General features: G+C 47.1%; 1 protein-coding gene across 1 annotated transcript in view; it reads right to left on the minus strand.

Moving 5' to 3' along the window:
* The window catches only part of MDGA2 (MAM domain containing glycosylphosphatidylinositol anchor 2), a 207523-nt gene that overhangs the window by 33129 nt on the left and 148220 nt on the right, over positions 1-26174 (minus strand). Inside the window, exons 9-10 of the mRNA XM_053980828.1 lie at positions 15129-15398; positions 2220-2368 (exon numbers count right to left, since the gene is read on the minus strand). Coding sequence (XP_053836803.1) covers positions 2220-2368; positions 15129-15398 — 419 coding nt within the window. The remainder of the gene's footprint in view (positions 1-2219; positions 2369-15128; positions 15399-26174) is intronic.

A 26174-nucleotide genomic window follows, 5' to 3' on the forward strand; every position in this document is an offset into this window, starting at 1 on the left:
AAGGAATTTTTGAAAGGAAAAGAGGCTCATAATCAAAACCCTTTTCCTCACAAAGATAAGGATGAAACTCAGGTGGGGAATAAAGTTTGGATTTACAATTTTCCAACAGTGAGGAATTGACTTTGGTGAAGCTGCAATAAAAATTGTCCAGTGGTTTGGGAATATTTATGTAGCTCTGAGGAAAAATGGGAGAAGTTCCTGGAGCATTTATTTGCATTATGCTGTAATTAATTAAGCAGAGAATATCCACACTCTGGCAACTCCCTCTCTCTTCCCTCACTGCTCCTGGAAAAGCACGAGGATATTCACAGCTGCTCCAAACTGAGCTCCGTGAGGCAGGGGAGGTCCAAAAGTGGTTTTGTCTGGGTGGATAAACTTCCAGGAGCAGAGAAACCCTCTGAGGGGCATTTGGGACCATTTTTTAAACGTTTGGGAAATGTTTTCTTGGAACAAGCTGCCCAGGGAACTGCTGGAGTTGCCATCCTGGAAGTGTGGATGTGGCACTTGGGGACGTGGATTGGATTTGCTGGTCTGAGAGGGCTTTTCTGACTGAAATATTCCATGATTGGATGCTGAATAAAATAAACTCCTGGAGTGTTGGTGTCCCCAAAGGCTGGCCAGGGAATACACACAGGGATGCTTGGAAAAGCAAAAAAACAACCCCCCCCCCCAAAAACAAACAAACAAAAAAAAAAACCCGAAAAAACCCCAAAAAAACCAACCAACCAACCAACCAACCAACCAACCAAAAAAAAAAAAAAAAACAACAAAAAAACCACACCCAAAAGAAAAGAAAAACCAAAAAAAACCACCCTGGAAGAATCTGGGTCACTGATTCCAAAGCCAAATCCAAAAATGCATCGTTGAAATGCAGAAATGCAATGCAAAAATGCATCCATGGAATGCATTACTGTTGGAATATTCTTCAGACGGCTCTTGAGGAGATGGAAAAATGTCCCTCCTGTGCAGGAATGTCTTGGCAGACCTCGGCACATTCCCAAGGAAGCTGAGGGTGACCAAATCCAGGCAGTTCCCTGATGGGACACCAAGGTTGTCCCCATCCTTCAGCTCCAAATGGAAGGGCTGTGCTCAGCAGTGCCCTTGGAATGGAAATTCCCTGTGCTCCACACTCCCTTTTCCAACAATGCCCCATGCAGGAGGATTTGGAGCTGCTCCAGGATCCAGACCAGATGTCCTGACAGTGCCACATGTCCCAGGTTTATGGCTGATTCCTTCGGCCACCAAATAAATCCCAAAGCAAATCCCAGAGTGCCACGGGCAGGTGAAGTGAGGTCCCACCAGGAAGCTCACAGAGCCCAAAGGCTCTCCAAAAATAAAATAAAATAAAATAAAATAAAATAAAATAAAATAAAATAAAATAAAATAAAATAAAATAAAATAAAATAAAATAAAATAAAATAAAATAAAATAAAATAAAATAAAATAACAAAATGAAATTAAGTAAAAATAAATAATGTAAGATAACATGAAATGAAATAATAAAATAAAATAAAAAATAAAATAAGATAAAAATAGAATAAAGTAAAATAAAATAAGGTAAAAAAATAAAATAAAAGTAATGTAGGATAAAATAATATAAATATAAAAAAGTCAAATGAAATAAAATGAAGTTAAAAAAGTGAAATAAAACAAGAAAATAAGAGTAAAATATAGTAAAATGACATTTAAAAAATAAAATAAGTGGAAGTAAAATAACAGAAAATGAAATGAAATAAAAAACAAATGATGTGACGTAACATAACATAACATAACATAACATAACATAACATAACATACATAACATAGCATAACATAGCATACATATTGTAACGTAACATGAGATAATGTAACGTAATATAACATAACATAACATAACATAACATAACATAACATAACATAACATAACATAACATAACATTACGTAGCGTAACGTAACATAACGTAACGTAACGTAACGTAACGTAACGTAACGTAGCGTAACGTAACATAACATAACATAACATAACATACATAACAGCATAACATAACATACATAATGTAACATAATATGAGATAACGTAACGTACCGTAACGTAACATGCATAATGTAACATAACAAAACATACATATCATAACACGAGCTAACATGAAAGAAAGCAGCGCTCCCTGCGGGCCCGGCCGATACCCCCGAGCCCGGGAGGCTCCGAAGGCGAGCCCCGCGCGGGCGATTCCCGTCCCACCTGGCGGATGCCCAGCCGGTAGGCCAGGATGCGATCCACGGCGCCGGGATTCATCTGCGTCCACTGCAGGCTGTAGGAGTAGACCCGCGGCCGGTTCTGCCACAGCGGGTTGTACGTGTCATAGTAGAATTCCGGGGCGTAGGCTTTTCCTGGGGGAAAAGGATGGAATTAGGGAAAGCAGTGATGCCTCAGGTTTAGCTTTTCTATTTTTCACATTCTGTGCTGTTTTAATGTGCGGGTCTGAGCTTCATCTGGTGAGCTCTCTGGACAGAGCAGGGAGACAAAACAATTCCTGCTCCAGCTGGGCACCAAGGACAAATGATCCAAAGCTCAGGCCCAGGAGCACAAACAGCGTGGGCTGGAGAGAGAAAAACAAGCAGGATGGGAGTGCCTGGGCTAAAGCTGGAATGGGACAATGAACTGCAAGGTGCAAATGGAGCAGAGCTGATCCCAGTGAGAGCCCCCGGGAGCGCTCGTGCATTTTGGGACCATTTTGGTTCCTCTTGGCTGCAGCCCTGGCTGGGCTCTGGTGCTGCCCAAGGTGGATCCATGGAGGAGATCCTTTGAATAAATCCCTGCTTTATTCTGTGACTCCATCCAGCCTCTGCTCCAGGGCAGCCTTCTCAGGGCATCACTGGAAATCAGGCAGCCAGCGATTAACTCAGCCAGCCAAGAATTCACCCATCCATCGGGAAAAGGAGGGAAAACACAGGGAAATCATCAGGAAATAACTTCAGTTGGGCATTCCCAGATCCAAGGGTTCCAACTGGAGCCACCCCTCATTCCCAGCATCCAAGGGCTGAGATCCAACTGCAGCCATCCCTTCATTCCTGGGATCCAAGGGATGAGATCCAGCCCCTCATTCCCAGGATCCAAGGCCTTGAGGTCTTTCTACTTCTATCCATACTTCTGCAGGGATTTGGCAGTGGGGATAATTGGGAAAGGGATGGAAAAACCTGGGAAAGCATGGCCTGCCTGTCATATGGAATATGGGAGAGGTATGGATTCACTAGTCCCTGCCCTTAACTGGGATTTTAGGAGTTTGTGACAAAACAAACACTGAATTTAGGGATTTTCTCCTCCAAACTATCCCTGACCCAGGTGGAAATAGAGAGGGATTTCAAATTCAAAATGGGACAATTTCCACCAGCAGAAAAGCAGTGAGAAGAGGAGGAAAAAAGGCCTTAAAGGCCCCCCAAAATGCAAAGGAACAAAGGCAAAATCCTGGGAATAAACAGCAACATGGCACCTATTGATCCAGCTTTTCTCTCCGACCACTCTTTTCTTCTCCAAGGATAAAAAGCCCTTTTAGCCAAGATATTTTTCCCAATTTCCCGGGGAAGGAGGACCTTCAATTAGCCCGGAGTGGAGGAGCAAACAACAATATTCCAAGGAGAGGGAGCAAAGCAAAACTGCTGCTGGAAAAAAGGGACTGCAGTGGGGATAAAAAGGGAGCAGCGGTCGAGACGATTTGTTTTCCTTGTTCCTGAGAAGTGGGAATAATGGGAAAAGCTCATGCTGGATGCAAATTATCCTCTTCCCACTCCCACTGCTGTTGGATATAATGGGATCTCTGGGGGGGACTGAGAGGAGCCGTAATGAGCCACTTGTCACAGGAGGGGCACTTGAACAACACCGGCACCTTTGGGGGAATAATGAGGCGCCTGAAGAGCTGCATTATCCCAAATCCCTGTGAAAACAACACTGGGAATGGAGAGGCTGGAAATTCAACAGCACAACACTGAGAGCTTCCCTTGTAAACTTTGGGAAGTGGGGATGTGGTTTGGTGTGCAGGGAAAGCAGAGGTGGCTTCTGGAAGTGTGGGAGTTATGGGGAACCGGGAAATGTCCCCTGTCCCCAAAGCCCTTGGCTCTGGATCTTGGGAGAGGAGGGACCTGGAGCTCCTGGATATGATCCAGGGGAGGGATGTGAGGACGTTGGTTTGGTGTTTGTCTCCGAGGCTTCCCAGAGCTTTGAGTGGAAGCAGAATTTGGGCTGTGTCACACAGGAAGTTCAGCTCCTGGTCGGGAGGTTGGCAAGATGTGGATTTTGGGGTGGGAAGATCATTTTTAGCTGGGATGACAGGAATGTGAGAGGTTTCTGGGATGTCAGCTCTTAATGGGCTTCCCACCTCAAAGCCCAGGTGGTCCAGAGTTTGTGGAGTCTCATCCTTGGGGATCCTGTGCGCAGCTCTGGGATCAGCAGGACAGGAGAGACCTGGAGCTCCTGGGTCTGGTCCAGAGGAGGGATGTGAGGATGAGGAAGGGCTGGAGCATCTCCGTGCCCAGGAGAGGCTGAGGGAGCTGGGGCTGCTCAGCCTGGAGAGGAGCCCCAGCTGAGAGGGCCCTCAGCCCTGGCTGTCCCTGGGTGTCCCTGGGTGTCCCTGTCTGTCCCTGTGTGTCCCTGGGTGCAGGACCTTGGGCACTGCCAGGGATCCAGGGGCAGCCACAGCTGCTCTGGCAATTCCAGCCAGGAATTCCTTCCCAATATCCCATCTAAATCTTCCCTTTCCCAGCCTAAAGCCATTCCCTGTGTCCTGTCCCTCCATCCCTTGTCCCCAGTCCCTCTCCAGCTCTCCTGGAGCCCCTCCAGGCCCTGCAAGGGGCTATGAGCTCTCTCTGGAGCCTTCTCCTCTCCAGGGGAACATTTTCAGTGATGAGCATTTGTTGTGCAGCATTCAATCCCTCCAGGCAGTGCACCCAAGCATTTTCCACCAGCCCTGTACCAGTGTATGGTCAAAAATGGGATGAAATCTCGGTGGCACTGAATTAGACAAACCAAGAAAAGGGGAAAAGTCACTTCAGCTGCTCCATCCCAAGCTCCACTGGGATCTAAAAGATGGAGAAATGTCCTGAACAGAAGTGGATTGAGGCATTCCCCTTGTCCTGGCACTCCAGACCTTTATCCAAAGTCCCTCTCTCTGTCCCTAGGTTTGAAGCTGCTAAAAACAAGGGAACAACATCCCCCTCCCAGCTCTGCAATCCCCCAAATTCCCATTTATTTACCAAATGGACTGAAATATCCTATGCAGAGCTTCAAAGATCATTTATTATCATCCCTTGGGATGGGATTCCAGGAGGCAGAGTGGTTTCTATCCCAGTTCTCCAGATTTTAGCAGATCTTGGTGCTGGAGTTTGATTTCACTCTGATAAAACGGATCCCTCTCTCGGTGACCATTTCCCACCCTGCCTTCAAAGCCGGAGCTGTTTTCCACATTTCAAGGGGATTTCATTGTTGGCTCCGTGTCTTCCTTGACTTTTCAACTTTCCCTGAAGTGTTCCCATCCCTGTCATCCTCAGATCTCAGACAATAAATCTGGCTCAGGACCAGCTGTTTCTGACACCTGAATTTCTCAGCTGTCAATTTGTGGCCCCTAAAATCTGCATCTAAAACATTCTGCATCCTTGGATTCCACATTCCTTATTCCTAAAGACTGGGGGATTTTTGGTTTTTAAAATAAAAGGAAAGAGGTTCAGCTGGTCCCTTCTAGAGAAAATGATCAGCCAGGATTCCTCATCCTGTGGTCCCTTGGGATCACTCAGCCATTAATCCCTGAGGAAAATAATCCCTTAAAGGAATTGTTGCTGGACTGGGAAGTGCAAATTCCAACTGGGATGAGAGCAGAGCAGCACAGGGATCCCAGCAATCCCACAGGTGCCCCAAACCCTGTGTCCCTAAATGTCCCAGATCCCAGAGGGTGGGACTGGTGTTGGCTCCCTGTCCTGCAGGAACGAACAGTGGGAACTGTGTGGACACGGAGCATTCAAGGAATCATTGCTTTATCTGTTTCCTCCTCCTCTTCCCATCAAGTTCTGCCAGTTCCTCGGAGTTTTGGGGCTTGCAGCAGCTCTGTCTCATGTTTGTGGCACTGCTGGTGGCAGGAGCTGGCTGTGAGCGCTGAGCAGAGCAGCTCCCACTCTATCACATTCAGGGAAAGGAAATAAAATCAGAGATTTATAAATGCTTCTCGTTTTGGCAGCCTCAGCTCCAGCCCTTTCCATCTTTACAATGCTGGGAGAGCATAAATCCTAAATAAAACACTGCATTTAACTGTGTGAAATAGTGGGAGATGCTGAATTTATGGAAAACGCTGCCCCTTCCCGTGCTCTGCTTTATTCCAGGATCTCTGTTTTATGGAAGGGTTGCAGGAAGAAAGAGAAGATGTTTTGTTCTCTATTTGCATTTGGGGAAGGCAACATCTGTCTCCTCCTGGATCTGCCCCTCATCCCAATCCTGCAGATGGATCATCCCAGTCACCTCCTGCCTCCCCAAAACCATGGAAGCTGAAAATCAGGGAATTATTTGGCTTGGAAGGAACCTTAAAGATGTTATTGCATTTGTGGCCTTCCCTTAATCCTCCAGGAATGAATTCCAGGGCCTTCCCTGTCCTCCAGGAATGACTTCCAAGGTTTGGATTGTTTGGGCTGAGCAGCTGAAGGCACTTGAGCAGGGTTAAGGTTAATAAAGTCTATTAATATCAAAATATTAATAATAAATATTCCCCCCAATAGGTGGAGGAAGCAGCTGCTCCAGGGAATTCCAGGGACAGACAACTCCATACCTGCTGATCCCACTGGGAACTTGGGGATGAGACTTTCCCACCCGTCCCAGAAAAATCTCTTCCCAAAATATTTGCAGAATTATGAATATCTTGTAACTTGCAGGGAAGGGGTGATTTGGGAATAAAATGAACTTTTTAATGCCTAATTGGGGCACAAATTTCAATTTATCTGAGGTCTGTCCATCTCCAAGGGGTTTAGAGGTTCCCATTCCAGGCACAGAAACCAAACATCCCAAAGAAAGAAACACGTGGAATGCTCCAGTGGCATCCACGAGATTCCTTCTCCAGGTGCCCTTCCCGGCTTCCTCCCTTTCCCTGGGGTTTTCCCAAGGATCCAGCTCCTCCCCAGCGGTACCCAAACGTGACATCTGCTGGCTGAGCCCTGCAAGAGCTCCCGTTCCCCTTCCTGCAATTCCTGCTGCTCCTGCACGGGACTCCTGTGATTTATTAAAAAAAAAATATGGATATTGATCTAGCACCAATATCCAGCTGTGACGGACAAAAACTCTCTGACAGTTTCAAGTTAGAACGTGTATGTTCATTGCGGCGCCGGGCAGCGTGCGGGACAGCTCCCAAATGCACACTGCACCTTTCCAATGATTCCAGAGTCCTTTTATCCACACCAGAATTGAATACCCAAAATACAAACACATATTCATAATTTTGGTACATCCCATTCCTCGCTTCCTATGCTAATCATTCCCAAAGCTATTGAGCATGCGTAGTTTGTTCCTTGAAATGGGTCAGTGGTCCCTTTCATGGGGAGGGGTCCCAAAATGAGGAAGTAAATGAAGTCTTCCTCATTCTGACCTTTCTACCTTTTCAATGCAAATATGACAAATGAACCTTGGTAGAACTCCCATTCCCTGTCTTCAATTGGTTTCAGAACAGAGGAGGCCCACAATTGTCTCATGTTCCTAAAAGCTGTTTGTCAGTTTCTATATTCCTCATTATAAACCCAGCTAATTAAACATTGTGTTGACAAGCAATCAATTCTTAGTTAACTACTAACTCTTAACTTCATCAAGGCCTCCTTACAGAGTCCTTTTATTTTAATTAACTCTAGTAAGGCTTATCTCTAACTAAAATCTTAGCTCCTCTAAAATCTCTAAATCTCTTAAAGTTTATGTTTCGCCCAATCCCGCCAATCCCCACTGACCCCAGGAGCTGAGCTCGAGATGTTCCTCAGCTCCGTTTCCATCCGTTTGGGGCCGTGAGCTGCGTGGCGCTGCCTTGAGGGATAAATAATCCAGTTTTAGCAGGATCTGGAGATTCCTGCTCCCCACACTGGGATGGGTGAGATTTGGGAAGCATTCCCAGATGTCCAAACCTGCCAGCATTCCGTGCCTTCATTTTTACATGGCTGCACACACCCTACAGGTGTGCACGTCTGTGCCTGGCACGAAGCAATCCCTGAAGGAATGGGGCCCACAATTCCAAAGAAATCCCTGGCTCAGTGTGGAGGTGACAATTTACGTGTCACCAGTGGGAATCCTAGAGAAATCCCACGGGAATCCTGCAGAAATCCCACGGGAATGGCGCGTGAGGAAGGGGGAGGTGGTGTCACTTGTCAGGGAGTGCCAAACGCCTGATTCCTGAAGGATGGGCAGGGAAAGGGATGGGATGTGGGCCTGGAATTGTAAATAATCAATAATGAAGTGTCACCACAGGCACAGGGAGGGAGCTGTGGCCCCTGAGGAGGGGGGAGATGGGGAAGCTCCTGGAAAAATGGGATCAGAGCACAGGGAAACGCAGCCAGGACAGGGTGCAGCTCTGTGGGATCTTTGGAGCAACACAAGGAGCAGGAGTGGCCCCTGGATGGACTCCAGCCCTGGCCAGGCTGCTCCCTGTCTAAAAGTAGTAAACCTACTAGAATTTTAAGTTTCATTTCTTTACACTGTCAATAAGAAAGAAAAGGTTTTGGAGAGAAAAGAAGTATTCTAAAAGTTTTGTTCTGATTCTCATTACACACTTATTACTCTTTCTTTTAGTTGCTGTTCGTAAATTTTTCTTTATACCCTTTTAAAGTTTTGAACCTGCTTTTCCTGCCTCACAGCAAGAAGTGAGTACATTAGTGATTAGCCAACACTAAACCCACCACACTCATTTAGCACATTAGCCAAAAAAATCTCAGAATCTGTGAAATCTCAAATTAACAAACCAGAACCACCACACTCCCCCAGCCCATGGGAATCACAGCATTCCCAAGCATTCCCACAGCTCTGCCTCCACACCTGGGGCTGCCCATGCCCATCCAGGCTCCATCCATGGATCCCAGCTCCAGCCAAGCCCTCCAAGGCTTCCCAAATTTCTCAGGCTTTCCCAGGAAGCTGCAGCTCTCCCCTCTTGGCATTCAACCTCCCTGTCCCTGTCCCTTCCCAGCTGTGGGCTCCCAACTTCCTGACAAATCCAACAGGCTGCTCAACCACTCCTGAGCCAGCCCACAATTCCCTCACATCCCACAAAGAGTCACTTTAGAGGGAGAAACCAAACAAAATTGCAACCAGGAAAGGACTGAAATGAAGATTTCCAAGGAATGCCCCATCCCCGTGGCTGCCCCTGGATCCCTGGAAGGGTCCAAAGCCAGGCTGGATGGGGCTTGGGGACCCCTGGGATAACGGGAGGTGTCCCTGCCCATGGAAAGGGGTGGAACAAAATGGGATTTCAGGTCTCTTCCAGCCCAGACCTGTCTGGCATTCTGGATCACATCCAGCAATGACTTTTTGGGGTGAAATCCCTTTATTTTCCTTCTCCCCTGAGGGCAGACTAGCAGGAAGGATTCATAAACCTGGAGCAGAGGGAAAACCTCAGCCACCCTCTCCCTTCAGCCTGGAATTCAATCCTCCAGCCTCGGGATGGAATGAATTAACTTCATTTTCCTCTCCTCACTGCTGACAGGAAAAGCAGGATTGAGATCCAGCAATCCCACCTTGTCCCCTTCCCTAAAATTTGCCACTGCCTGCTCCTCTGACAAAGTAAATATCCCAAATTTCCACACTGGAATAATTGCCAAGCAGGTGTTTGATGGCTCAGTGTCCACTGCCTTTGCTGGGCATTGGACCAGGAGATCCATGAAAAATTCCTGTTTCCCAGTGGGAATTGTCGTTCCCACTTTCCCACCTGTGGTTTAAGTTGCCCTGGTCAAGTTTTTAGGGCAGGACAGAATTTTGTGCCAAGGGCTTGGCAAAGCTTCTCCTCATCCCAATCCTCCAAATCCAGGCAGGAATTCAGCAGGAAACAAAACAACACCCATGCTCTGCATGCCTTGGAAAGGATCTTTCCTGCTGGACATTTTTAGGAGATGCTCTGTTGGAATCTCCAAAGTTTTTAGTTAAAATAAAAACCCCTTTTTGTGGCAGATGAATGGAAAAGGATCTTTACACTGGTGCTGCTGCTCCAGTTGGAATTTTAAAGCTCACAAAAGCGGCAGCCACAGCTTCTCTGGGATTTCTGTTCCAGTGGGAATTTGGAAATGATTCCAGCTCCATGCTGAGGAGCACGGTGCTACCAGGAACGGTGGCAGGGGCACAGAACAAACACTGAGGCAGAAATTCCTGAACAAAGCACCTGGAGAGGTGCCTGATCTTATAGGGCAATGTTTAGTTGTGGTTTGGACAAGGCAGGAAAAGGGAATCTCCCAGGGAATTGGGAAAAATGAAAGGATCACCAGCCATCCTTCATAAATGTGGGAAAAAACTAAGGATGGTTTCCCAAAGAGAGGACAAAACATTCCTAAATCCACTAAATCTGAGTTCATGTTGACTTAAATCCATGGAGAGGGTTTGCCAAGGGATGGGGTGGGTATTCCGTCCCTGGAATTGTCCAAGGTCAGGTTGGATGGGGCTTGGATCAACCAGATTCCATTAAGAGTGTCCCTTCCCATGGCCTTTTCCAACCCAAACCATTCCATAATTCCAAGACCTTTCATGGAACAGGTCCATCCTTGCCCCATCCATAAGAAACACGATGGAGGTAAACCCAATCCAAGGTTTGCTGTGCTCCATTTTGCCACTTGAAATATCCAAAAATCAGGGAAAATGTGGAAAACCAAAATATTTCCATGTGGATCCTCTGGGATCATCAGAAGGGATGATCTAGTGTCCATCTCCTCAAATCCCAGTTTTCTGGGAGAAGGGAAGGCTGGAGATGGGAGGTACCTGAGTGTCCCATGGATTAGTGGTGGGAGGTTGGACTGGATCAAGTCCGAGGTCTTTTCCAACCTGAATCATTCCTGGCACCACCGGAACGCTGCCGCGGATGGGGAAAATCCCTTCCAGAGGTATTGGCAAGGAAGGAATGTTTGGATTGTCGGGGTTTGCTCGGCTCTCAATTCAGCATCGCCAGCTCCAAAGAGCTTCCAAGAGCTCCAAGGAAAGGGAAAGCTCTGATCACGAGCTAACAATTAAACCCTCCCCAATTAGCCCTTGATTGGCTTGATGTTGCACTTGGCTGGAAGCACTGTCGGGGTGATGTAAGACAAAGTAAATAATTAAAGATGAGCTCATTAATTAACGCAATATCCCCCAGCAGAAAAATTCCACAGGCCAGAACAACACGGAATTAATATTCCAAACTGTCTTCCCTCGCTGGTGGGATCAGGAGTTGGTTGATAAAAGGAATTAAGTCCATGGAATGACATTAGAGCTTTGTTTAGTCCTACCCAGGGCTGTGATGAATAATTGAAATATTGAATTTTAATATTAAATCTGCAGCCCTGCCAAGCCAGCCCCATCCGCTATGGACAGAGATTCCTGGTGGAAATTAAGGAAGGAATCCCACACAGATGTGTATCCGGCCTGATTAAAGAATTTAATGGATAGGGTACAAAATATTGTCTAAAAAAACCTAAAAATCCCTTTTTGGACACAACTTTGGGGACAAATTCAGCCCAGGGCAGCCCCAGCAGAGCAAATTCCAGCTCAAGGGGGTCAAACTTCCCAAACTGAGGAGAAATTTCAAACCAGGACTTGTCAGGTAAACTCAGTTCTAGGTAATCCTAATCCTAACTGGCTCCCCAGGGGCACAGAGAATCATGGAATCATTCAGGTTGGAAAGGACCTTTAGGAACATCAAGTCTGGCTGTCAATCCACCCCCACAGCCAGCACTATCCCATGGCCTCAAGAGCCACGTCCATGGTTTTTGGACAATTCCAGGGATTGTGACTCCACTGCTGCCCCTGGCAGTGTTTGACAGCCCTTTCCATGAGGAATTTCCCCCCCATATCCAACTTTAACCTTCCCTGGGGCAGCCTAAGGCCGTTCCCTCTTGTCCTAATGCAGAAAAAGAACAATGAAGAAGATGAAGTGGAAAGAGAAAAAGGAAGAGAAGGAGGAGGAGGAAGAGGAGGAGGAGAAGGAAAAGGAGGAGGAAGAGGAAAAAGAGGAAGATGAGGAAGAAGATAGAAGAAGTGGGAGAGGAGGACAAGGACAAGGAGGAGAAAAAGAAGAGGAAGAAGAGGAAGAAGAAGAGGAAGAAGAGGAAGAAGAAGGAGAAGAAGAAGAAGAAGGAGAAGAAGAAGGAGGAGGAGGAGGAGGAGGAGGAGAAGGAGACAGAGAAGAGGAAGGAGAAGGAGAAGGAGAAGAAGGAGAAGGAGAAGAGGAAAGGAGAAGAGAGGAAGAAGAGGAAGAAGAAGGAGAAGAAGAAGAAGAAGGAGAAGAAGAAGAAGAAGAAGAAGAAGAAGAAGAAGGAGGAGGAGGAGGAGGAGGAGGAGGAGAAGAGGAGAAGGAGAAGAGGAAGGAGAAGGTGAAGGAGAAGGAGAAGAGGAAGGAGAAGGAGAAGGAGAAGGAGAAGGAGAAGGAGAAGGAGAAGGAGAAGGAGAAGGAGAAGGAGGAAGGAGAAGGAGAAGGAGAAGGAGAAGGAGAAGGAGAAGGAGAAAAAAAAGAGAAAGAAGAGAAAGAGAAAGAGGAAGAGGAAGAGAAAGAGAAAGAGAAAGAGAAAGAGAAAGAGAAAAGAGAAGAGAAAAGAGAAAGAGAAAGAGGAAAGAGAAAGGGAAAGGGAAAGAGAAGGAAAGGGAAAGGGAAAGGAAAGGGAAGAAAAAGAAAAAGAAAAAGAAAAAGAAAAAGAAAAAGAAAAAGAAAAAGAAAAAGAAAAAGAAAAAGAAAAAGAAAAAGAAAAAGAAAAAGAAAAAGAAAAAAGAAAAAGAAAAAGAAAAAGAAAAAAGAAAAAGAAAAAGGAAAAGGAAAGAAAGAAAAAGAAAAAGAAAAAGAAAAGGAAAAGAAAAAGAAAAAGAAAAAGAAAAAGAAAAAGAAAAAGAAAAAGAAAAAGAAAAAGAAAAAGAAAAAGAAAAAGAAAAAGAAAAAGAAAAAGAAAAAGAAAAAGAAAAAGAAAAAGAAAAAGAAAAAGAAAAAGAAAAAGAAAAAGAAAAGAAAAAGGAGAAGAAGAAGAAAAAGGAGAAAAAGGAGAAGAGGAAGAAGAGGAAGAAGAAGAAGAAGAAGAAGAAGAAGAAGAAGAAGAAGAAGAAGAAGAAGAAGAAGAAGAAGAAGAAGAAGAAGAAGAAGAAGAATGAGAAGAAGATCCCACTTCATCTCTCCTTTGCAAACTGGGAACCTGCATAACACAGAGACCAGCCCACCCTGCCTGATAAGCCCAGACCACAGTGAAAAAGCCGTTCCTGGGCTGTCCCCAGCTGGCCAGGCCAGGCCAGGCTGTGACCCTGCAGGGCTCAGGTGTGTCCTGGAGGAACCTCTGCCACCTCAGCAGCTGCTCCAGGGAGGGAGAAGCTCCCTGTGCTCATCCCCCTCCTTCTCCAGCACCAAACCCTCCCTCGGGGAGGCTCTCCCGCCTCTGCCTTTCACAGATCCAGTTTGATTTATTTGCTCCCAGCCCTGACAGGGTTTTCCGAAGCCACAGCCTGGAATGGACTTTTTGTTGCTCTCTGGATATGATCTAGCCCTGAATAAGATCTCGAGGTGGTGAAGCTGTGAGGAGCATGAACCTCGGCTCTGCTTCCCCACAAACACAATTTGCCTTGTCACTTCTTATTTATTTTGAAGAGACTGGCAGGTTACATCTGCCTCGTGTTGGCCCAGATGCTATAAATTAACCCCCTTTTCCACGTGTGATTTATTTGGCTTTCATCTCCTCCAATCTGGCTCAAAATATACAGGAGAAAAAAAAAAAAAAAAAAAAAAAAAAAAACGAGATTCTGTAGGCTTGGGGGTCAGAATAAATCTTTCAAGCCAGGCTGCATGAAATGCTGTACTGAAAAGCTTTCTCTGAGAATACCAATGGTTTTCTGCAGCCCCAGTCCAGCACATTTCTATTTTCCTGCATGAAAAACCAGAAATAAACCAGCTAAAAATGGGTTACAACAACCCATTATTCCCCCCAAAACAAAAGCTCCACACAACTGCCACATTCCTGCCTTGCAGTTATTTATTGTGCTTTTTTTTCCAATTATGCCTAAGTGCCCCCATTTCTTGTCCCTATTCACATTCCCAGAGAAATCCAAGCCTCCTTTTTAACCATTTCATCATTTTTTTCAGCGTTTTCAGTTCCCCAGGGCTTTGACTCCATCTGTGCTGCTGAGATTCGGGAGCACAACAGAGACACAGCTCTGAGAGCAGTGGAAAAGAAATTATTTCCTAAATAAAGTCGGTTTTAACTTTAAAAGACTAAGAAAAGCCAAAGTGTTACTTCCAGCATCCTTAATCCACCATAAATTAGCAGGATGGGACGAACCCTAAATGAGCCCAGGGAGGGATGGGAAATGGAAAACATGATAAAATCATTTTAGGACTCATTTTCAGTTTTGTGGTTTGCTAAAACCACTCCAGCTGCCCCAATCCTGGCAAAATAATTGCCTTGGAATAAATTTCCACAGTCTGGGACCCAAATCCTGATGAATAGTTTGAACCAAATTTACTCATTTGAGACCGAACTATTTTTCTGTTTTCCTTCAGAGCTGCCTTTGGGATTCAAATCCCAAGGTTTGGAGAAGTTGGTGGCTGTGAAAACCCCTCCAGCAGGTTCTGAATGGTGTCAGCCAAAGGTTGGATCCCATTTGGAAGGAGCAGAACCACCCAGAACTGTGGGATTTGCTGTGTTCCCACCACATTTGTGCTGTGAGAAATTCCTGCCAAGGGGATGCCATTCCCATCATGTCCATTCATCTCCTTCTGGCTACTCCCAACCCGGAGATCCCGAACTCGAAATCTGGGAATCTTCCTTTTGTTGCTTGAGGTCTATCGAGCCTCACCCAACAAAACCCAAACCCTCCATGAACACGGGTCGGGAGAGAAACTCCAACCCCCCGGGAAAAACCGAACAAACCGACTAAAACTCCTTCAAAAAAACCACTCAAAACCAACTAAAAAAGCCGCTTAATTCCCAGCTCCACGCCTCCTACCTGTGACGAGGAAGCTGCAGCGGCCGGCGCCCGCCTCGTTGATGATGTTGCAGTTGTAGATGCCGTAGGAGTCGCGGGAGAGGCTGCTCACGGTGTACTCCGTGGAGTCCTGCAGGTCGAACTGGCCCGTGCGCAGCACGCGCCCGCCCAGGCGCCACTCGTAGCTCAGCACCCGCGTGGGGTACGCCCGCAGCACCCGGCAGCTCATGGTGACGCCGCGGCCCTGGCCCTGCCGCAGCTCCAGGAACGCCGGCTCCACCGCCGGCGGGTCTGCGGAGACACAGCGAGGGCAGAAGGGTGTTAGAGGGGAGGAACCAGGCCTAGGGACAGGATTAACCGAGGTTCTGGTGTGGGACCTGGCCTGGAGACAGGATTGATCCAGGTTCTGGTGTGGGACCTGTCCTAGAGACAGGATTGACCCAGGTTGTTGTGTGGGACCTGTCCTAGAACCAGGATTGATCCAGGTTCTTGTGTGGGACCTGTCCTAGAGACAGGATTGATCCAGGTTCTTGTGTGGGAACTCTCCTAGAGACAGGATTAATCCAGGTTCTTGTGTGGGAACTCTCCTAGAGACAGGATTAATCCAGGTTCTTGTGTGGGACCTGTCCTAGAGACAGGATTAATCCAGGTTCTTGTGTGGGAACTCTCCTAGAGACAGGATTAATCCAGGTTCTTGTGTGGGAACTCTCCTAGAGACAGGATTAATCCAGGTTCTTGTGTGGGACCTGTCCTAGAGACAGGATTGATCCCGGTTGTTGTGTGGGACCTGTCCTAGAGACAGGATTGATCCAGGTTCTTGTTTAGGACCTCTCCTACAGACAGGATTAATCCAGGTTCTTGTGTGGGACCTGTCCTAGAGACAGGATTGATCCAGGTTAGGAACCATCCTAGGCATCCAAACTAACCCAGATTCCAGTTTAGGACCCATCATACAAGATAAGACTAACCCAGTTTCCTGTTTAGAACTTGTCCTAGGAATAAAGACTAACCCAGGTTCTTGTTTAGGACCCATCCTAGGAGAGAGGACTAACCCAGGTTTTTCTTTAGGACCCATCCTAGGAATCAAGACTAACCCAGGCTCCAATTTAGGACCAGTCCTAGGAGACAGGATTAACCTGGTCCACTCCTGTTGCAGGAGGCGTGGCGGGTTCTTCTTTGCACATCCTAAAAACGGAACACGTTAAACCCAGGTTCCTGTTTAGGACCCACCCCAGGAGAGTGGGTCAGCCCAGGCCGGCGTTTAGGGCCTGTCCTAGGAGACAGGAATATCCCAAGTTCTTGTCAGGAGATCCCTTGGAACGACACTGAATAAAGCCAAGAAGCTTGTCTTAACTCGGACAGCGCTTGGAGCAACCTATGGAAGTGTCCCAGCCCACAGCAGGGGTGGAATGAGGTGGGCTGGGAAGTCTCTTCCACCCCAAACCAGTCTGGAATTGTGGGACTTTGTTTGGAGAAAGTGCACGAGGCAGCACCACCCCGGGCACAGAGCTGGTTCTGTGCTCAGGTGTGGGCACATTCCCGAGGCTGCCAGAGCTCTGGGAATGTTTGGACAGCGCTCCCAGGGATGCACAGCCTGCGATTGTTGGGCTGTCTGTGCAGGGCTGGGAGCTGCGCTGGATGATCCCTGTGGGATCCTTCCAGCTTGGGATAGTCCATGATTCCATGAACTCCCCACCCCAGGAGCTGCTGTCTGGCTTCACCAAAAATCATCACCTCTGGATCTTTTTTCTCCATTCCGGTGGAGGTTTTGCTGTCCCAGTAAGCCCAGAATGAACCGGTTCCCCACACCCAGAACAGCCCGTTCTGCCCTAACTCGACTAAAACTGATTTTAAATAATTCACATTCACAGCTTCAAACTCCGCCAGAATTTTGCTTCCAGTAAAACATCAAATAAATAAAATATAACCAACATCCAGTGTGCGCACAGACCCAACTTCCCGCTGCCATTTGCCTTTGGAAAACTTCATCGTGGCTGGAAAATAAGGATAATCTGGCCGAGCAATGGTTCATGCTCAGCTCGTGTCAGCACAGCTCTTCAGAGCCAGGAACACGCATGGAAAACGTGTTCCCAAAGGGATGTAAACCAGGGAATTCTGGCTCTCTAAAGAACTCAGCTCATTTTTTAACCCCTGAGAGGGAAGAATTCCTGAAAACCTCCCGTTCCAGGGTGGCACAGGGAGGTTTTGTATCCTTTTATCTTTACATAAAACATTAAAATGTTCCTGCTTCCCTAAGTTTCCCAAGGCAGCAGCTTTGCAGGGAACTGTTGGCTTAAAGACAGGAATTATCCTTGGGAAAGAAAATATTCCAGATCTCCGCTGCCTTCTCAGGAAGAGCTGGGAGTTGCCTCTCCCAAATCTCCTGTTTTCCTCTCACCACACTGTCTTAAATTATTTGAACTTCCAAAAAAACTCCTAGAACCTCCTGTATAACGGATATCAAAGGAATGATTAATCTGATTTTACTATTTTCCAGGCATTTTTCCACCTGGAAATGTAAGTTGTCCAAGGGGAAAGTTCTTCATGGAAAAGTTGGAAAATATTGGAAAAGGGCAGTGGAGTCCCCATCCTTGGAGGGATTTAAAGCCCTGTGGGGGTGGCACTTGGGGACGTGATCAGTGGTGGCCTTGGAAGTTCTGGGAATGGTTGGATTTGATCTCAGAGGGTTTTTCCAGTCTGAAGCATTCCAAGATTTCATGAGCTCTCCATATTTTTATGGATCATGATCACAACAAGGTACCCACTGCTGTTCCTGGTATAATTTGATCTTTACAGTAAAGCCAATTTTATCTGAAATAAGTATTTGATTTTAATTGGAAATTCTCTATTTTTTTTCCCCATTCCAGCCAGGATAATTCCATATCCATCACCTCTCCAGCCCTTCCAGCCACACCAAAATACACCTTAAAATCCTGGGAAAATTCACCCTAAACTTGGAGCCAGGCACAGAAGAATCTCCAAAATAACAAGAAGAAGATGCTCAAGCAGCATCTGCTGAGGACCCTCCTGATCCTGAATCCCTGAGGGAGAGCACAGGAATTTTGGGACAGGAAAATCACGGAAGCTCCGTGTTTGAGGTGTTAAAAAGCCTTTAACGGATAATTTTTCCATCATTTTCTCCCCATTGCTCATAAATCCTTGGAATGTTTGAACATCCAAAACTCATCTCTGGTTTGGAATAACGCTCCCTCCTTTGTTTTCCTTGCTGCTTCCATTGAATGCTCCAAACCCAGGGAATGATTTCCCCTCCCCGTGGCACCTCAGTTTAACAATTTTAACAGGAATTTGTATTCAGGCCGTTCTCTCTTCTCCCCCTGCTTTATTTACTTATCAAGCTACTTTAGCCTTATAAACAGCTTTTAAATGAAACTTTCCCCCGCCTTTAAGGTCAAAAAAGTCTTTAAACCCCACAATTCCCATTTATCCAGGGGCTGATGATCCCCAGTGACAGGAAGAGAAAATTAACTCGGGCTGCTCATTCCCGAATCCCACTTTTGCAGGTAATAACTTTAATGGGAAAGGGAAGGGCTGATAAAAGCCCCAACCCAAGTCAACAGCTCATTTTTCCGTCGTTTTTTTTCCCCATTGTTTTTATAGGATTGTGACTTCCCAGATGCGCAGACGAAAAACTGGAGTTGTTTGTGACTTCTCTGCGTTGAACTCATTTGCATCAGCTCTTCCCCAAGGCTTTGGCAATTTGATTTAATTTACTTTTTGCCTCCTTATTCCTTTCATAATTCCACTATTAGTTTTGGAAAAATCTCCAGCAAAGCTGCCAAGGGAGCACGGTTCATTCTCTTCCACAATTATCTTTGGGAAGCAAACGGGGCTGGAGTTAAATCAGGCTCTCTATTAATGTTTAATGAAGTTTTTTAGCCTAAGTACATTCATGTTTTAAGGATTAGGAAACAGAAAAAGGAAACTTCTGGAGCTATGCAGAGAAATGACAGCGAGATGCTTGTTTGGTTTGGGCCACACAGCTGCTCCTCACGGTGAGGGTTAAATCCTGGTTTTTATAGTGGGATTTGTTAAGGAGAAAATTCTGGGAATTTATTTCCACTGTGATGCCCCGAGCAGAGGCTTCACCTGCTGCTTTGGCCTCTCAATTTGCATTTTAAGCTAAACAAATAATGAGTTTTTTCTCTCCCAGCTCCAGCAAGGGGAATAAGAAATAAATAACAATAAAAAGTGGTGCCTCTGCTCTCTTTCCATTGGGTTTGTGGCCACTGTTGGATTCACCCCACAGGAATGTTATCCAACACTTCCGAATCCATCTATTCCCAGACTTTCCACTGCAGCCACATTTCCAGGTTTTTTAGCTCCTCAGGTGGGTCTGGAGGTGCCTGAACGGAGCCTGGAGCTCAGGACACAGAGAAGCCCAGACAAGATGGGATTTAGGAGCTTTGGGAAGCCCCAGTGCACAGGGATTGTGATCCCTGTGAAATGGCAACAGCGATTTTCCAGCCAAAGCTTGGAACAGGGGTATTACACCTTGGAGAATGGATTTATTCCAGTGACATGAAACCATCAGGACCAGAAATAAAAAAAAAAAAGCCATTTGACATCTGGGAGTAAATTAAAACAGGCGTGCAAATCTGTCCTGGAATTGTGCGTTCCTGCCCTGCACAGATATATCCATGGTACAGCGAGGAAAATCCCTGTTTCATGAATCCAGGGACATTTTGGGATGGAAGGGACCTTAAATCCCATCCAGTGCCATGGCAGGGACACCTCCCACTGTCCCAGGCTGCTCCAGCCCCAGTGTCCAACCTGGCCTTGGGCACTGCCAGGGATCCAGGGGCAGCCACAGCTGCTCTGGCAATTCCAGCCCAGCCAGGAATTCCCAGTTCCCAATATCCCACCCATCCCTGCCCTCTGGCAGTGGGAGCCATTCCCTGGCTCCTGTCCCTCCAGCCCTTGTCAGAACTCCAAAGATTCTCGTAATGGACTCCTAATTTTTTCATCTTATCCCTAGCAAGGTCCTAATTTTAAGTTAGAGGGATTTTGATGGAAACTTTCAGTGTGAATTTATTATTAATTTAATTTTCTCTTGCAGTCTGTGTCCGTGCCTGCTTTGCAGAAGGATTTCCAATGGAAAATCCCGGTCCCCACTCTCAGGAATTTGCTAACTTGGGTTTTGTGCTTCGAGTTGTCTCCCCTGTCTGCAAAATTTACTGGGATTTTCCAGGCTGGTGCCTCTGTCCTGGTTTGGCTCCTTGACAGGGCATTAAATTCTCTGGAAATCCAGATCCAGCCTCACCCAACAAGTCCCAGGTTCCTGAGCTTCAATATTTGTGCTGGAGCACGTGCAACATTTGCAAGCGATAAACATTCAGATGAGTAAAAACAAATGGATAAAATAAAAACTTTGGGGCAAAGCTGCACCATTCATTTCCCTCCATATCTGCAAATCTTGATTTGCTTGATTTGTCCAGCTGGGGCCAGAAGGGGATGGGTGAATAATGAGGAGCTTCCTTAAAAAGCCATGAAATGGGAATAATCCGGGGGTTTTTAAAGGTTTCTGCTCTTCTGAGTGTCTTTTATGGGCTCTGCTGCTGCTCTTCCTTGCATTTTACGGAATTAAAATTGTCCTGGCTAGAATATAAATCAATGAACAGCAGTGAACAACATTTTAATCCTGCAGACCTCACAAGGGGAGCTGTGGCTGAGCCCTGGGTTGTTCCTCCTTCTCTATGGACAGGTCTTGGATCCCAAATTTGTCTCTTCCATCCCCAGGATTAAGGAATGTGTCTGGAGGAGGAGGGACCCACTGGTGACCCGGAGAAAAAAACCCTTTGCACTCGTTTTAAAGCATTTTCCACCTCAAAACTCATGGAGCCGGGTTAGGAGTGCTGGGGGTGCTCACCTGGAGAAGGGAAGAATCCAGGGAGATCCTTCCAGGGCCTGGAGGGGCTCCAGGAGAGCTGGAGAGGGACTGGGGACAAGGGATGGAGGGACAGGAACCAGGGAATGGCTCCCAGTGCCAGAGGGCAGGGATGGATGGGAGATTGGGAATTGGGAATTCCTGGCTGGGCTGGAATTGCCAGAGCAGCTGTGGCTGCCCCTGGATCCCTGGCAGTGCCCAAGGCCAGGTTGGACACTGGGGCTGGAGCAGCCTGGGACAGTGGAAGCTGTCCCTGCCATGGCAGGGGTGGGATGGGATTTAAGGTCCTTTAAGGTCCTTTCCAACACAAACCATTCCGGGGTTCCATTTGGAATTTGAACCAACTCTCCTCCCTTAGGGACCCAGCCAGGGGTGCAACATCCTGGTTCATTCCTGGAGCGACTCACACCAATATTCCTTTGGAATATTTAGCAGGCAAATAATTTTTTTTCTACTCATTCCATTATTTGTGGGGCTGAACTCCACTGGACATGAACAGAGCAGGGAAGAGGATGGAGATTGGGTTGGGAAGGGATATTAGGGATCATCCCATCCCACCCCTGCCATGGGCAGGGACACCTCCCACTGTCCCAGGCTGCTCCAACCTGGCCTTGGGCACTGCCAGGGATCCAGGGACAGCCACAGCTGCTCTGAGAAATCCACTCCAGTCCCTCCCCACCCTCCCAGGATCCTTCAAGGACACTCAAATACCCCAGAAGGGAGGACAAAACAGGGAAGGAAGGCGAGAAAAGCACAGGGGAAATTCGAGATAAGGCACAAGGGAAGTGCTGGATTGTGCTCCTGGCTCCCCTCAGGCAGCTCAGATCTGCACACAACCCCTTTAATGCTTAATGGGGTGTTTTAAACGCTCTCCCCACTCCTGAAACCTCTCCCAGAGCTCCCTGCTCCGAGTTTTTTTACTTTTCCACAGAAAATCAAGGAAGCTGCAGCCCTTGGAGCAGCCTTGTCATTCCAGAGAGAATCCCAGAATAGTTTAGGCTGGAAAAACCCTCAGAGATCCTTGAGCCCAACCATTCCCAGCACTGCCAAGGCCACCACTGCCCCACGTCCCCAAGTGCCACATCCACGTGGATTTAAATCCCCCCAGGGATGGGGATTCCACCACTTCCCAAGGCTGGACAACCTTTTCCATGGAGAAATTCTCCCTAATGCCCAGCCTGAAGTTCTCCTGGTGCCACTTGAGCCTGTTCCCGCTTATCCTGTCCCTGGATTCCTGGGAGAAGAGCCCGATGCCACCTGGCTGCACCCTCCTGCAGATGCCACCGGTGCCACCCACCTCCAGCACAGCTCAGCCAGCCCAGGTCACCTTCACCCCCAGAGCTGGGGTCACCACATCCCAACCACGCCCACGCTCCCAAAAAGTGATGGAAAGGGGCGTTACAGCCTCCAGTGCCAAATAAACCAGGGATAAACACGGAACAACCAGCCAGGGAGAGGAGCAGAGAAACTGGAAACACCTGGGGGAGTTCTCAGCATGATGGCTTGGAATAAAAACTGTTTTTTACTCGGACAGGGGAGGCAAAAAGATGTTGTGAGGAGAGCAGAAAACACAGAAATGTGCACATAAAACAAATGTATGGACTTCAAACAGCACCAAAATCCCATTTTTACTGCTCTTCTGGACAGTGTTTGCAACAAATTTTATTTGCCTTGAAACAGAGATCAGTTTTCACCTCTGTATTTCATTTCTCCTGTGGACAAGGTCACTTTAGACCCAAATGGGGTTTTTGCTTTTGTTGATCAGAGCAGAGAATTACCAATAAACCCCCCAAATTTCTTTCTTTCTCTGTCCTTGGGAGATTTGGGGCCTGTTTTATGTGCAGAAGCCGTGGCTTTAAGTTAAATTATGCATTTACCTCAGGGCCAGGTGAGGCTTTCATCTCCTTTAGAACCCGGGACTTAGAACAAACCTCAGAGAATGGAATTCATTGAACTGCCCCTATTTTTAAGCAGCCAAGGTCAGGGCTTGAAAATTTGGGGTCAGGGATTGAAACCCTGGGGATGGCTCAGCCTGGGATCCGTGGAAAATGAGAGGGACTCAGGTCAGAGCTGGAGGGCAAATTGTTCTCAGGTTCCAAAATAAAAAAAAAAAAGCTTTGGGCAGGTTTAAAGAAAAGAGAAAAAAAAAAAAAAATAGGGCCAGAAGAGAAGAGCTCAGAGCAGCAGGACAGGGGCAAAATGGGAATTTAGTGGAGCAAATTCTCAGCGCAGAATTTCTCCCTGATCACTCCTGGTGTCTCCTGAGGAGGACAAGCAGGACAAGGAGCCCTCAGCTGAGCTGGAATGACCAGTTTGGGAATACAAACTCTGCTTCCTTCCCTTCATCGCTTCCGGCATTCAAAAGGGATCAAATTATTTTAAAGGTAGGAACATTGAGACTGAGCATTGATGGAGGCACCAAATGACACTGAAACAGTGATGGGATAAAACCTTCCCTATGGAGCTGGGCTGGGAGAGCTGGGAATGTTCCCCTGGAGAGGAGAAGCTCCAGGGAGAGCTCAGAGCCCCTTGCAGGGCCTGAAGGGGCTCCAGGAGAGCTGGAGAGGGACTGGGGACAAGGGATGGAGGGACAGGAGCCAGGGAATGGCTCCCAGTGCCAGAGGGCAGGGATGGATGGGAGATTGGGAATTGGGAATTCCTGGCTGGGCTGGAATTGCCAGAGCAGCTGTGGCTGCCCCTGGATCCCTGGCAGTGCCCAAGGCCAGGTTGGACACTGGGGCTGGAGCAGCCTGGGACAGTGGGAGGCGTCCCTGCCATGGCACGGGTGGGATGGGATGGGATGGGATGGGATGGGATGGGATGGGATGGGATGGGATGGGATGGGATTTAAGGTCCCTGCAACCCCAAAGTCCCCCAAAGTTCAGCCCTGTGCGTGGCCACAGGGAAAGAAGGAATTACAACTCCTAACACAAAACCACCCCATGATGTTCCCGTTTCAGCAGCGTCCCAATGTCCAGCATTAAAGCAGAGCCTTGCTCTGGAATGAAACTGCCCTGAGTAGATCCAAAAAAACCACAGAGAAACAGGGTTTGAGTTCATTTGGATTTTCCTGGTCCTGAATGCTGGGAGTAATTAAATCCCATTTGGAAGATTCCAAGGAATCAGGCCCTGCTCATCATCTTTGAGTCTGGATTTGCATTTAGGTCCCTACTCCAACCAAATAAAAACCTCAGAACTAAATAAATAAATGCATAAATAAGGGATATCACCTCTGTTTATAGGGCTGCTCTTAGGGCAGATGAATTTGTCTTCTGTGTCCAACAATTTCATGCTGAATGGAATAAACTCCAACATTTCCTTGTTTTCCTCCTCCCATGGGGGTCTCTAAAATTCTATATTATTGCTTCAAAGTGTGCTTTCCCCCCCCAGTGTTTTACACAGAATTGCCTTTTTGTTTCCAGTAAATCCAGATATTGCTCCTCTCCTTCTTCCAGCTGGTTCCTCTCCTGTTGGAGTTCATCTTCCCACTCAACCAATTTTATCAAGCCCCGTTTTATCTCCAAAATTGAATTTTCAACGTTATTGAAGGAATATCTTTTTCTCTCTTTTCATTTCCTCCCCAAACTCCATCGGGGCTCACCTTGGATATATTTGGGAGCGCTGCACAGTCAGTGGGATTGCCTTGAAAAATATCCTGGAATACCCTGGAGTTCCCTGTTTTCCTTGCTTTCCCACCATTCTCTTGGAGCAGCCTGGGATAGTGGAAGGTGTCCCTGCCCTGACAGGGCTGGAGCTGGGTGGGTTCAAGGTCCCTTCCCACCGAACCATTCTGGGACTCTGGGATTCTTTCCCACATCAGCCAAAGCCCAAGTCCATGAGAAGAAATCAACAATGATCCATGACTGATTCCTGGAGCAGGGATCCGGGTGGCTCCAGGCCTCATCCAGCCTGGCCTTGAAGAGGATCCGTGGAGTTTGGAGAACCCTGAAGGTTGACAACAACCGTGCCTGTGGCAGGGATGGACCTGGAGGAGCTTTAAGGTCCCTTCCGACCCAAACAATCCGGGGATTTTTTGATTTTCCAATTCCGACAGAGATGTGGAAGCCTTGGCAGTGCTGGGAATCCTGCTGGGCTCGATGATCTTTCCAACCTCAGCCATTCCATGGGTTTATATTTGGTCTTCCAGGTTCCAAGCCATGGATTTCAGCTTGCAAAGGATCATGAAACCCAACAGGAAGAGGATCCTCAGGGAATGGGCACATTCCCGAGGCTGCCAGGGCTCCAGGAGCGTTTGGACAGCGCTGCCAGGAACAGGTGGGATTGCTGGGGGGTCTGGGCAAGGCCAGGAGCAGGACTGGAGGATCCTTGGGATCCCTTCCAGCTCAGGATATTCCAGGATTCCAAGATTATTTCAGTAGAGGGGATGTAGAGATGTCGCTGTTTCTCCTTCGTAGTTCCCAATGTCTTGAGGGTACCAAACCCAACATCCAATGGATCATTCCAGAAATTACCAGGCTCCATGGAGCTTCTTGGAATGATTTTACATTGCCCAGACACATCATAATTATCCTCATAAAACAAATTACAGCAGAGTGTGAATCTGCAGCCTCTCCACTGCAAGCCAAGACCTTCCTAAAAGGAAAAATCGCCATCCCTTGTTGGAAAAATCAGCCCCAAGTCCTGTCATCCTAGCCAGGAATGGGAATTCCCATCCAGGAATGGGATTTCTTTGTGTCTCCACCCCTCTCTGCAAGCCAGCCCTGCCACAGATTGGAAAATGAGGATAGGATCAGTCTGTTCCTTGATAGAGAATAAAATGTGCCAATAATCCATCGGAATGTTCGAATAAATCCAAATAAACTGCCCCATCTGGAGGGAAACAGTCAATGAGAGCAGGGAGGAAAGTGGCTTTATGATAAAAATATCTATTAATGGGCACTGGGACTGCAATGGAGCCTGGAAAATGAGAGATTTGTATCAGTTGTGAGGGATATGGATCAATTCTGAGGGATATGGATCAATTGTGAGGAACATGCATCAATTTTAAATGGTTTGAATTTATTATCGAGGGTCGGAAGTACCTGGAAATAACAATTCCTCTAAAAAAAGTTAGAATGTCCCTGCTTTTGTTTGCCAAACCAACAGGAAATGGAAGGTGTGAAATTTCCAAACTTCCCTTTACTCTGCGGAGAGCTTCTGAA

The sequence above is a fragment of the Vidua macroura genome, chromosome 6 (assembly GCF_024509145.1).
Source record: "Vidua macroura isolate BioBank_ID:100142 chromosome 6, ASM2450914v1, whole genome shotgun sequence".
NCBI classification, from domain to species: Eukaryota; Metazoa; Chordata; class Aves; order Passeriformes; family Viduidae; genus Vidua; species Vidua macroura.